The sequence below is a fragment of the Eschscholzia californica genome, unplaced genomic scaffold (assembly GCF_041429995.1).
Source record: "Eschscholzia californica isolate CP2 unplaced genomic scaffold, dmEscCali1.0.p SCAF_2, whole genome shotgun sequence".
NCBI classification, from domain to species: Eukaryota; Viridiplantae; Streptophyta; class Magnoliopsida; order Ranunculales; family Papaveraceae; genus Eschscholzia; species Eschscholzia californica.
In genome coordinates this window covers 2,389,618-2,401,847 of record NW_028238309.1, presented here as the reverse complement: position 1 = coordinate 2,401,847, position 12,230 = coordinate 2,389,618, and the positions used below count along the sequence as shown (strand labels likewise).

At 35.8% G+C, this 12,230-nt stretch overlaps 3 protein-coding genes across 3 annotated transcripts; all 3 read right to left on the bottom strand.

Moving 5' to 3' along the window:
• Nucleotides 1–1,697: 1,697 nt before the first annotated feature.
• LOC147555208 (early light-induced protein 1, chloroplastic-like) lies at nt 1,698–2,843 on the bottom strand. The gene is made up of 2 exons (XM_086662964.1): nt 2,426–2,843; nt 1,698–2,321 (listed from the first exon to the last, which is right to left on the bottom strand). Exons 1-2 carry the CDS (start codon nt 2,798–2,800, stop codon nt 1,872–1,874), a joined length of 825 nt encoding a protein of 274 aa, XP_086519090.1. The 5' UTR covers nt 2,801–2,843; the 3' UTR covers nt 1,698–1,871.
• A 3,725-nt stretch (nt 2,844–6,568) lies between these two features.
• On the bottom strand, nt 6,569–7,559 carry LOC147555207 (early light-induced protein 1, chloroplastic-like). The gene is made up of 2 exons (XM_086662965.1): nt 7,288–7,559; nt 6,569–7,183 (listed from the first exon to the last, which is right to left on the bottom strand). Exons 1-2 carry the CDS (start codon nt 7,450–7,452, stop codon nt 6,731–6,733), a joined length of 618 nt encoding a protein of 205 aa, XP_086519091.1. The 5' UTR covers nt 7,453–7,559; the 3' UTR covers nt 6,569–6,730.
• Nucleotides 7,560–9,964: 2,405 nt separating this feature from the next.
• On the bottom strand, nt 9,965–10,977 carry LOC147555206 (early light-induced protein 1, chloroplastic-like). The gene is made up of 2 exons (XM_086662831.1): nt 10,712–10,977; nt 9,965–10,608 (listed from the first exon to the last, which is right to left on the bottom strand). Exons 1-2 carry the CDS (start codon nt 10,868–10,870, stop codon nt 10,147–10,149), a joined length of 621 nt encoding a protein of 206 aa, XP_086518957.1. The 5' UTR covers nt 10,871–10,977; the 3' UTR covers nt 9,965–10,146.
• Nucleotides 10,978–12,230: the final 1,253 nt, after the last annotated feature.

Here is a 12,230-nt window from a genome sequence, read left to right as displayed (position 1 = left end):
GATCCGACTCCATATAGAAGGTTGATGGGTCGCTTAATTTACCTTACAATTACCCGACCTGATATCTCCTTTGCGGTCAATAACCTAAGCCAATTTATGCAGCAACCAACTACTGCTCATTTAGAAGCCGCCCAACGTGTCCTCCGTTACATTAAAGGAACCTTGGATCACGGTATTTTTCTCTCTGCAACCAGTTCTCTCCACATTTCTGGCTATTGTGATTCAGATTGGGCTGGTTGTCCATCCTCCCGTCGATCAACGACAGGATATTTCACAATACTTGGATCAAGTCCATTATTGTGGAAATCAAAGAAACAACACACTATAGCACGCTCCTCCGCGGAAGCAGAGTATCGAGCATTGGCAACCCTTACTTGTGAGTTACAATGGCTCAAATATCTCCTTACAGATCTCGGATTTGATCATCCTTCTCCTATGACAGTACACTGTGACAACCGCGCAGCTCTCCACAACGCAGACAATCCGGTATTCCACGAACGCACGAAACACATTGAAATAGATTGTAGTACGTGAAAAGCTTAAATCAAACCTCATTGCAACTAAGTTCACAACGACAACGGATCAACTTGCAGATATATTCACAAAACCTTTAGGAGCTGACGCGTTTTCGAAGATTGTTGGCAACTTGGGCGTTCTTTCCATTTCCGCTCCAACTTGAGGGGGAGTATTATGGGTCTCTCACCCACATACCCGACACGAACACAAGCCCGACGATATCAAAGCCGACCCATGCAAACACCCATGCAAACAAGATCACAAACCGGACTCCTCCATGATCTTACCTAACTTAGATTTGATAATATCAATTGTATCTCTAGTTGTACTTATCTTTAATAACCTATATATAGTATTAATTGTAACCCTAAACATATACAGAGAAATATCATTGAGTTTACTCATATAATTGTCTCCTCTTCCTCTATCTCTCTGTTAACCGATCCTTCTCTCTCTCTCTCTTCACGGTTCTACCATAATCAAAGTGACTTCATTCACTTCACATAGACACCCTCAAATTAGGCATTGCCTCTAACTATACTTGGTCAACTTCTTTTAACCAAATCACGTGTAAAAAATAAATTGCCTTTAACAAGTTTGGGCATTGCCTATATAATTCATTTATATAAAAGTTGTTAACTAGACTTTGATTTTAGGATACCCAAAATATTATACAAAGAGGATCTAGTAGTTCTTTAATTTAATGAAGCTTTTATCAATCAAATTTAGGTATTTCTTTACTCTTGAGTTTTTTGAAGTTCTAAATTTTAGATATAGATCTAAAACTTTTTAAGTCTTTTCCCTTGTGTTATTGCTTAAAAAACGAAATGATGGCCATTTGCAATTGGATCTATTTTCGACTGATTTCATCTTCGAAATGTTGGCTCGTCTATCATTACTAACTTATAAACAACTGGGTCCACCTAAGAAATCTTTGAACATCACAAAAAATATCGCAATGGTCTTTACTTTGAATCCAAATCACCCGTCGATATGAGTTAGACATCGTGAGTCAAACGAAAACAAACATTTTAATGATTTACTAGTCATAAAGGTGGAGTCAGATTTCATATCTATAGATAAGAAAACAAGAACTACCTATAATGTAATAAAATAGAGACTGAAGTTCCAATGCTCTTACAAGTCTTGGCAATCGTGGAAAAGAAGAAAAGCTATGAAAATTGACAAAAACATTTTATAATTTTCTTTTATATTTCCACTAATATAGTTTAGTGTTAAAATTCAACTTTACAGTACTAGGAAAAGTTAAATCCTCTTCCTAAGCCCTAAAACAGTAACAGAGTAAACTGTCATTATACATGAATTTTCAGTGACAGTTTATCTCCCACTGTCGCCTATATAAGAGCACCACCCTTGACAAACTCAGTGAAGACTAATGACACTAACCCTAACATTGCAAATCTACCATTCCATAACTCTGCATTAGATGTCATTACACCGTCGGATTTTGAGTCTACGCTTACACCTTTAAACAATGGAATCAACGAAGCTAAGGATAGAATGACGGAGACCACGACGAATGATGAGATCCCTCCATCGGTTATTTGAGAAACAACGTCTTCCCCTCTTGCCAACTCGACAACAATGGCAGAAACAAAGCCAATCATGGCAAGACGACCGTTGATTCTCTCAGGTGCTGGACCACTAAAGGCTAAGACATCTCCGAACTTGGTGCTTACTTTTGGTGTTCTAGGTGGTGGTGGAGGTGGAGTACTTTGAGCTTGAAATGAGTTTGGTGATGTACTGGAAGTTGTGGGTGGTTGTTGCTCCCCTGATTTTCTTTCCTGCAAAAGAAATAGTAAATAAAAATATGTAGTCAGAAATATGTCACATCAACTTGTAAGATTTTAAAGAATACTATTAGAATTAGACTAAGTGATGAAATTACCTCAGACATGCACCGAATTTGCATGTTAGACTTGTTGTGGTGAAGACGGGGGAAGGAGAGCGAGGAAGGAACTCGGATGAGGTTGAGCCGCGTTTGGGTTCGGGAGAATGAGACATTATGGCTAGAGAAGATGGATTGAAGTGTTGATGTTGATGCTGCTGCCATTTCTAGACAAATAAATAAAGATCTATAGAGAGAGATGAGGTAGAAGAGTGTGTAGGTGTAGTTAGAGTATTGTTGTGTTTGAAGAGAGATGGTTAGAAATGAGAAAGGGGAGGAGTATATATAGGCCAAAGTGAAGTAGAATGAAAAGAGTATAAAATTTGAAAGCAAGCAGGAAGAGAAGAGTTGGTTGGAAGAAGTCCACATGAACATTTCTAGTGACTACCGTTAGTTTTGGAACACGGGAAGGGACTAGCTAAGGTACAAAATTGAAGAGCTTGGACGTGGCCCATTTGTTAACCAAAACAATATCCAAAGAAGAATCTTTGTTATTTACATTCCTTTTTCAGAGAAATTTCTCCAATTTAAAAAAAATTACAACCACTAAAAAATCACAAAGGTTATGTTTCATTCACATTTCTGAAGAAATAAAAAAGAAATTCTCAACAAAAAAGTTCCATGTGTTTGATTGGTATTTCAAAGGGAAGAAAGATTTTCTAAATTTTCTTTAAAAATAAGGGTGTCGACGGGCAGAAAGTCACATGGTTAGAAAGATCGTTAGTTGGGCACAAACAATTAGACTTGGGGCCTTCGAGTAGATGGGTAAATGGGTGGAAGAGTGGTCCTGGTAGCTAGGTGGCTGGGCAGGCGAACGTCCTGGTAGAAAACGGGTACCTGTGGACTTGCATAAGATAAACAGAACCGTGAAGTTCATGAACACCGGGATGTTTCTAGCCAAAGACCCCCGGCGGCCAAATCAGTAACCAAGTTTCAAATAGAAAGACAAAGAGCGCAAATGTGAGGTTACTAATGATATCAGTGTGGGTGTGGTGTTGGAGTATGACGTGGCCCATAGAGTGGTCGGAGCTTGGTCCAAACAACAGGGTAAAATGTGGTCTACTGGGTCGGAGTAGAATTATAGGATTGCGGAATAGTAGACTAGCAAGAGATGAAAGGAAGAAAGAGCTTCTAGCAACATCCGATGAAGTGGAGTAGAAGACTTCTGGGTAGCTGGATCCTTCTTCTCTGACTAACTAGATGAGAGATGATCAGAGTAGGAGACTTAATCCTAACCAGAATTTTCTTGTAAGGATAGTTAGGTAAGAACAAGGTTGTGGCTGAGGATTTGGAGGGTATGTGCCAAATTTTAGGCGAGACCCTCTTATATCAAAGTATAAAGTTAAAAAAAAAAATTGTGGATGAATAAAAATTTTAGTTGATTCAATTATATATATAAAAAACCCACCCTGAATGAATCGAAATTTAATATGTGAAGTTTATAATTACTACCTGAACACTTATACATCCAAGTAAATTTTTCTTTTTTTGCAAACAACTAAGTTATTAAACTTGTAAACTACGAAACAAAACATAATGAAAGTTGTAGAAAACGGCCGAAAAATACATCAGGAAATAAGATTCAAGTGGTCATAAAATCCAAAAAGCTTTATGAATTGAAATTCTATTTGACAAACTACTGCTTGCTAAATCTAAATTTATTTAGAGATTGTGTCAAGTTCTAAAGAAAGATTGGCTCAACCATAATTTGATTTAAACTTCAATAAGAACGTGAACCATTTTAGAATAAAATAAAATAGATAGAAAAGAAGTTCAATCCAAAAGATTTTGTTTTTCTACCACCTCACGGACGGGCCAAACTAATGCATATATTAAATTCCAAAATCATTCTTCAACTGAGATTGAAATCTATATACTTATAATAAAACAGAAACGAAAACGATGACTAGGACAAACATTTTTTTTTAATAAAGGATATTGTTTAGAAGCCCTTCTCAAAATTTAAAATATAGTCCTTCGTAGAAATAAAGTTACCTATTTAAAAAACAATAATCCGTTCCTTCTTAGAAATAAAATAACTAATTTAAGAAAAAAGGAAACAAATTCAATGTCAAGGGTTAAAAAAAGAAATTAAAATCTCTCTCTCTCTCTCAATAAAATAACAACTAATTTAAGATAAAAGAAACAAAAAAATAATACAAAAAAATAATAACTAATAAAAATTTCTCTCTCTCAGTAAAATATAATAATAAATTTCGTAACATTTGATTGATACAAGTGTCCGTGTCTTAGGGCACAGGATATACCTTAGTCTCATATATAACACGAAAATTTAAAGTTGCCTTTGATGATTTTATAGGCAGGTCCATGTGTCGTTGACTTTGGTCAATAGGATTGGACTCTAATTGACTTTAGGCACTATTTTTTGAGAATTGGAGATGGCAATTGAGGAGAATAAAAGAGCATTACAAAGTCTTACCTTTTTTTTTGATGAGAGCATTACGAAGTCTTACCTAAGCATTACTTTTGAGAGGGAAGTTCTATAGGCCAGTAGTATAATTGTTGTACGTGACCTTTTATAGCCAAATTTTGAGGAGACTTTAGGTATAAATGGGGAGCCTACAACAATTATACTTGGTCCTTCAGAACCTCTCTTTGTGAGATCTTCTAAAGAAAATTTTGTAAGTCGAAAGAAAGAGAATATTGATACGAGTTTGAAGTGACCCAAATGGACTCCCTTACCTATAGACGTTATTTTCTATGTACTTCATATATATCACAAGACTTGCGATAAGAGAAGGGAAAATCATAGTGAATTTTGGAGCCAAAGAGATTAAGAGAATAAACTCTATAACTTACAACATCAAATTTACATATATTCTTTTCTTAGATGCACAAATTGTGTTCCATATCACTACACTCTGTTGACTGTGTTTACTTATACCCGTTCAAGTTTTCAACAATAACAATTCCCCTAATAAATGAAAGATATGGTTACCCACACTTGCCTCATTGTTTTCTTTAATATCATGGGCCACTCTTTCCGTTTGGGGTGAGTTAGAGTCTATATCCATGGCTTTTGTGGCTCACCATTACAAGAATAAAATACAAAGACATATCACCAAACTCCATAATATATACCATTTTTAAGTTCAATGATTTGATTTTTGCAGCAAACAAAAAGTTCAATGGTTTGATTTAGCATCAAATACATCAAAATAATAGGGACATATGCACATTATATTAGTTCTAGCATCATATTATAAGGATTTTTTATTACCATGGTTTAAATTATCATGAAAACTACTCAACAAAAAAAAAAATTATCATGAAAACAGTGAGTCTATCATGGACTATAAGATGTAATTATACTTCAAAAATAATGGGAGGACGATATTAGTCGAAAACTCTCATCAACAACTAAGATCTTTGACACCTGATATTGGGAGATTTTCAGAAGTATCTCCAGAATTTTAGACATGTTAAAATCTAGTAATTTCAGTAGTATAATATTTTGGGCCAGTGGAGAATAATTATTTTTAGTTGTTTACTTTTAAGAGAGTTTGGTTCAGGAAACCCTAATATTATATTATATAAAAGTTTATTTATATAGACATGTTAAAAGTTTTAAATTCTAATATTTTATTTATATAGAAGTTGTTAATTATAGTTTGGTTTGGTTTAGGAAACCCTAATATTATATTATATAAAGGGGATCTAATAGTTCTTTAATTTAATGAAATTTTATCAATCAAATTTAGGTATTTCTTTACTCGTGAGTTTTTCGAGTTCTAAATTTCGGACATAGATCTTAAACTTTTTTCAATTTTTTCCGTTGTGTCAGTGCTTAACAAACGAAATGATGCCCATTTGCAATTGGATCTGTTTTCGACTGATTTCATCTTCTAAATTTCGGCATGTCTATCATTACTGACTTATAAACAACTGGGCCCACCTAAGAAATCTTGAAACATCACAAAGAATATCGCAATGGTCTCTGCTTTGAATCCAAATCACCCGTCGATATGAGTTAGTCATACCGGTGGAGTCACGTTTCATATCTATAGATAAGAAAACAAGGACTACCTGTAATATAATAAAACAGAGACTGAAGTTCCAATGCTCTTACAAGTCTTGGCATTCGAGGCAAAAGAACAAAAGCTATGAAAATTGACAAAAACATTTTATAATTTTCTTTTATATTTCCACTCATATAGTTTAGTGTTAAAATTCAACTTTACAGTACCAGGAAAAGTTAAATCCTCTTCCTAAGCCCTATAACAGTAACAGAGTAAACTGTCATTATACATGAATTTTCAGTGACAGTTTATCTCCCACTGTCGCCTATATAAGAGCACCACCCTTGACAAACTCAGTGAAGACTAATGACACTAACCCTAACATTGCAAATCTACCATTCCATAACTCTGCATTAGATGTCATTACACCGTCGGATTTTGAGTCTACGCTTACACCTTTAAACAATGGAATCAACGAAGCTAAGGATAGAATGACGGAGACCACGACGAATGATGAGATCCCTCCATCGGTTATTTGAGAAACAACGTCTTCCCCTCTTGCCAACTCGACAACAATGGCAGAAACAAAGCCAATCATGGCAAGACGACCGTTGATTCTCTCAGGTGCTGGACCACTAAAGGCTAAGACATCTTCGAACTTGGTGCTTACTTTTGGTGTTCTAGGCGGTGGTGGTGGAGGTGGAGTACTTTGAGCTTGAAACGAGTTTGGTGATGTACTGGAAGTTGTGGGTGGTTGTTGTTCCCCTGATTTGCTTTCCTACAAAAGAAATAGTAAATAAAAATATGTAGTCAGAAAGATGTCACATCAACTTGTAAGCTTTTAAAGAATACTATTAGAATTAAACTAAGCGATGAAATTACCTGAGACATGCACCGAATTTGCATGTTAGACTTGGTGTGGTGAAGACGGGGGAAGGAGAGCGAGGAAGGAACTCGGATGAGGTTGAGCCGCGTTTGGGTTCGGGAGAATGAGACATTATGGCTAGAGAAGATGGATTGAAGTGTTGATGTTGATGCTGCTGCCATTTCTAGACAAATAAATAAAGATCTATAGAGAGAGAGATGAGGTAGAAGAGTGTGTAGGTGTAGTTAGAGTATTGTTGTGTTTGACGAGAGATGGTTAGAAATGAGAAAGGAGAAGAGTATATATAGGTCAAAGTGAAGAAGAAAGAAAGAGTATTAAAATTTGGAAGCAAGTAGGAAGAGAAGAGTTGGTTGGGAGAAGTCCACATGAACATTTTTTGTGACTACCGTTAGTTTTGGAACACGGGAAGGGACTAGCTAAGGTACAAAATTGAAGAGCCTGGACGTGGCCCAATTGTTAACCAAAACAATATCCAAAGAAGAATCTTTGGTATTTGTATTAGTTTTCTCAAAGAAAACTTCTCCAATTTTAAAAAAATTACGACGGCTAAAATCACCAAGGTTGTGTTTGATTGACATTTCTGAAGAAAAAAAATTCTCTAAATGAATAATTTCCCATATGGGGGTGTGAACGGGTAGAGAGACACACAATTAAAGAGATCGTCAGGAGGGCACCGACAACTAGGCTTGGGGCATTCAGGTAGATGGGTAAACGTGTGCTAGTAGCCAAGTGGTTGGACATGTGAACGGCCGGATAGAAAACGGGTATTTATGGATCCGCATAAGATAAACGAAATCGTGAAGTTCAAAGACATCGGGATGGTGCTAGCCAAAGACCCTCCGACGGTCAAATCAGTAGCCAAGTTTTAATAGAAAGACAAAGAGAGCAAAGGTGAGGTTACTTATGATATCAGTGTGGTTGTGGTGCAGGAGTATGGCGCCCCCAAAGAGTGGTCGAAGCTCGATCCTACGGAGTAACACGTCAGGGTAGAACTGGCCTACTGGATCGTCGGAGTAGAATTGTAGGATTGCGGAATAGTAGACTAGCAAGAGATAAAAGGAACAAAGAGCTTCTAGCAAGATCCGATGAAGTGGTGTAGAAGACTTCTAGCTAGTTGGATCCTTCTTCTGACTAACTAGATGAGAGATGATCACAGTAGAAGACTTAATTCTAATCAGAATTTTCTTGTAAGGATAGTTAGGTAAGAGCAGGATCGTGGCGGAGGATTTGGGGGGTATGTGCCAAATTTTAGGTGAGGCCCTCTTATAATGAAGTATAAAGTTAAAAAAATTGTGAATAAATAAAAATTTTAATTGATTCAATTATATATATATATATATATATATATATGACAACTACTATTCTTTTTTTTTTGAGTAATTATGACAACTAGTTACCCATAGAAAATAAACTCACTTGCAACTTCAAATTTACGTATTCGTTTTATTAGATGCACAAATTGTGTTCGATATCACTATACTTATTCTATTGAAGTGCGCCCACTTATACCCGTTCCACAATAACATTTCCCCTAATAAATGAAATATACTGTTACCCACACTTATTGCAACAACAAAAAAAACACACTTGCCTAATTGTTTTCTTTAATGTCATGGGCCACCCTTTCAGTTTAGGTTTAGGGTGAGTTAGAGTCCATGACCATGGCTTTTCTGGCTCACCAGTACAAGAATAAAATACAAAGACATGTCACCAAACTCCATAAATTACTTACCTTTTATAAGTTCAATGATTTGATGTTTGCAACAAACAATAATAGGGACATATGCACATTATTTTAGTTCTAGTATCATATCATAAGGATTGTTTATTAGCATGGTTTAAAATTATCACAAAAACAGTGAGTCTATCATGGATTATAAGATGTAATTATACTTCAAAATTAATATTAGTCGAAAACTCTCATCAGCAACTAAGGTCTTTGATGCCTGATATTGGGAGATTTCCAGAAGATATTCCGAGAATTTTAGACATCTTCAAATCTAATAATTTTAGTACGTAGTCTAATATTTCGAGTCAATAGAGAATAATTATTTTTAGTTGTTCACTCCTTTACTTTTAAGAGAGTTTGTAAGAAATAAATTCTAGTATCTTATTTATATAGAAGTTGTTAACTATAGTTAGATTTGGTTTAGGAAACTCTAATATTATATAAAGTGGATCCAGTAGTTCTTTAATTTAATGAAGTTTTATCAATCAAATTTAGGTATTTCTTTGCGTTGTGTGGGTGCTTAACAAACGAAATGATGCCCATTTGCTATAGGATCGTCTATCATTCTCTATTGACTGATTTCATCCTCTAGAATCAGTCAAAAATCAGTCAATAGAGATCGTCTATAATTATTTCCGTTCTTTTCGACTGATTTCATCTTCTAAATTTCGGCTCATCTATCAATTACTGACTTATAAACAACATCCACCAAAGAAATTTTGAAACATCACAAAGAATACTTACTTTGAATACAAATCATCCACCGAAATGAGTTAGACATCGCGAGTCAAACGAAAACAAGAATGATTTACTATAGTCATACAGGTGGAGTCAGATTTCATATCTATAGATAAGAAAACAAAGACTACCTAAGATAATAAAATGACACTAAAGGTCCGACGCTCTTACAAGTCTTGACATTCGTGGCAAAAGAACAAAAGCTATGAAAAATTGACAAAAACATTTGATAATTATCTTTTACATTTCCACTCATATAGTTTAGTGTTAAAATTCAACTTTACAGTACAAGGAAAAGTTAAAACCTCTTCCTAAACCCCTGAAACAGTAACAGAGTAAACTGTCATTATACATGAATTTTCAGTTACAGCTTTTCTCCCACTGTCGCTTATATAAGAGCACTACCTTTAACAAACTCAGTGAACACTAATGCCACTAACCCTAACATAGCAAATCTACCATTCCACAACTCTGCATTAGATGTCATTACACCGTCAGATTTCGAGTCTACGGTTACACCTTTAAACAACGGAATCAACGAAGCTAAGGATAGAATGACGGAGACCACAACAAATGATGAAATCCCTCCGTCGGTTATCTGAGAAACAACGTCTTCCCCTCTTGCCAACTCGACAGCAATAGCAGAAACAAAGCCAATCATGGCAAGTCGACCGTTGATTCTCTCAGGTGCTGGACCACTGAAGGCCAAAACATCACCGAACTTGGTGCTTACTTTTGGTGTTCTTGGTGGTGGTGGTGGTGGAGAATTTTGAGTTTGAAATGAATTTGGTGGTGTACTAGTGGTTTTGGCAGTTGTGGGTGGTGGTTGTTGTTCCCCTGCTTTGTTTTCCTAGAAAAAAGAAAGTTGATAACGTCATGTAATCAGTAAGATGTCACATCAACTTCTAAATTATAAGGAATAACATCAGAACTAAAATAATTGATGAAATTACCTCAGACATGCACCGAATTTGCATGCTAGACTTGTTGTGGTGAAGACGGGGGAAGGAGAATGAGGAGGGAACTCCGACGAGGTTGGGCCGCGTTTGGGTTGGGGAGAATGAGACATTATGGCTAGAGAAGATTGATTGAATTGTTGATGCTGATGCCATTTCTATACCAGGAAACAATTAATGATCTTGAGATCTAAGAAATAGATGAAGGAGAAGAGTGTGTAGTTGTAGTTAAGAGTATTGTTGTGTTTGATAGGAGATGGTTTAGAAATGGGAAAGGGGAAGAGTATAAATAGGCCAAAGTGAAGTAGAGGGAAAAAAAAAGCATAAAGCAAGTAGGGCAAGAAAAGAGTTGGTTGGTAGAAGTCCACATGACCATTTCTACTGACTGACTGCCGTTGGTTGGCAGTAGTCCACATGAAGGTGGCTAGCTAAGATACAAATTGTAAGCTTGGACGTGGCCTAGTTCTTAACCAAAACAATGTCCAAAGAGAAAATTACATATTTTTGTATTTATTTTTCCTTGGGAAAGTTTTAATCTATTAGATTAAAACTACGCTCTTCTCTTTCTAGAGTGTAAATGATGGATTTAGGAACTCTCTGTAATCCGAAAGTATAAGTGCAGAACGAGCCTAGAACAGACTTTATCAAAACTGTCCTACCAGCTTGAGAAATAAGTTTTTGCTTCCACCCAGAGAGAGATTTCTTGAACTTTTCTTTCAGCCAAGTATAAGTTTCTATCCTATTACCCGGTTTCATGATGAGTGAACCCAAATACTTGGCCTGATCCGTCATTTATATTTTGCTTAGTTATTGACAATTTTTATTTAGATGAGTTCTTGTTCAAACATTTTTGTTTATTTTAATCTAATAGATTTAGTGTTTCTCTATTTTTGAAGTGTATATATGGAGGGATCCAAGTATCCAACTAAAGTTCGGCATGGAAACCCCAAAATCTCAGCCACACCCCTTATATCGGTAAATTCATTAGGAATATGAATAACTTTACCTCTGTTTAGGTGTTTTATATGTAGAGAAGATGACCCATGTGTACTTGTGCACATGAACTCAACCTATAGACAATTTGCATATTGTTCTCTGATGTAAGAGTGTCGTACGTACATGACAGATCGCCTCTTCCTTGTACATTTCTTTCCTCAATCAAGCATGAGTGGTCCTTATTAGGCCGAGCCCGGACGGGTCACAAAGTTGCTGGGGCACTGGGGTGGTGGTTTATCAGTAATTTAAAAAAAAAAATTATAAACTTCCAATTTCATTTTTAAATTAAGCTTCAAATTTCTTTTTAATTTTTGTTATAGGAAGATAAGCTAATAGAAAATTCTTTACTGCAAAGTGTACTATTATTCACAAAAAAGTTTGTTCATAGAAATAACTAAAACTTGTCTGAAACATCTCATCCAAATTGAAGAAAAAACGAAAAAACATGAATACTTATAGCGGCGTGTTTATCTGGTCGGTTTGAGAACATGAATACTTATAGTGCCCCCAAGCAGCCCTC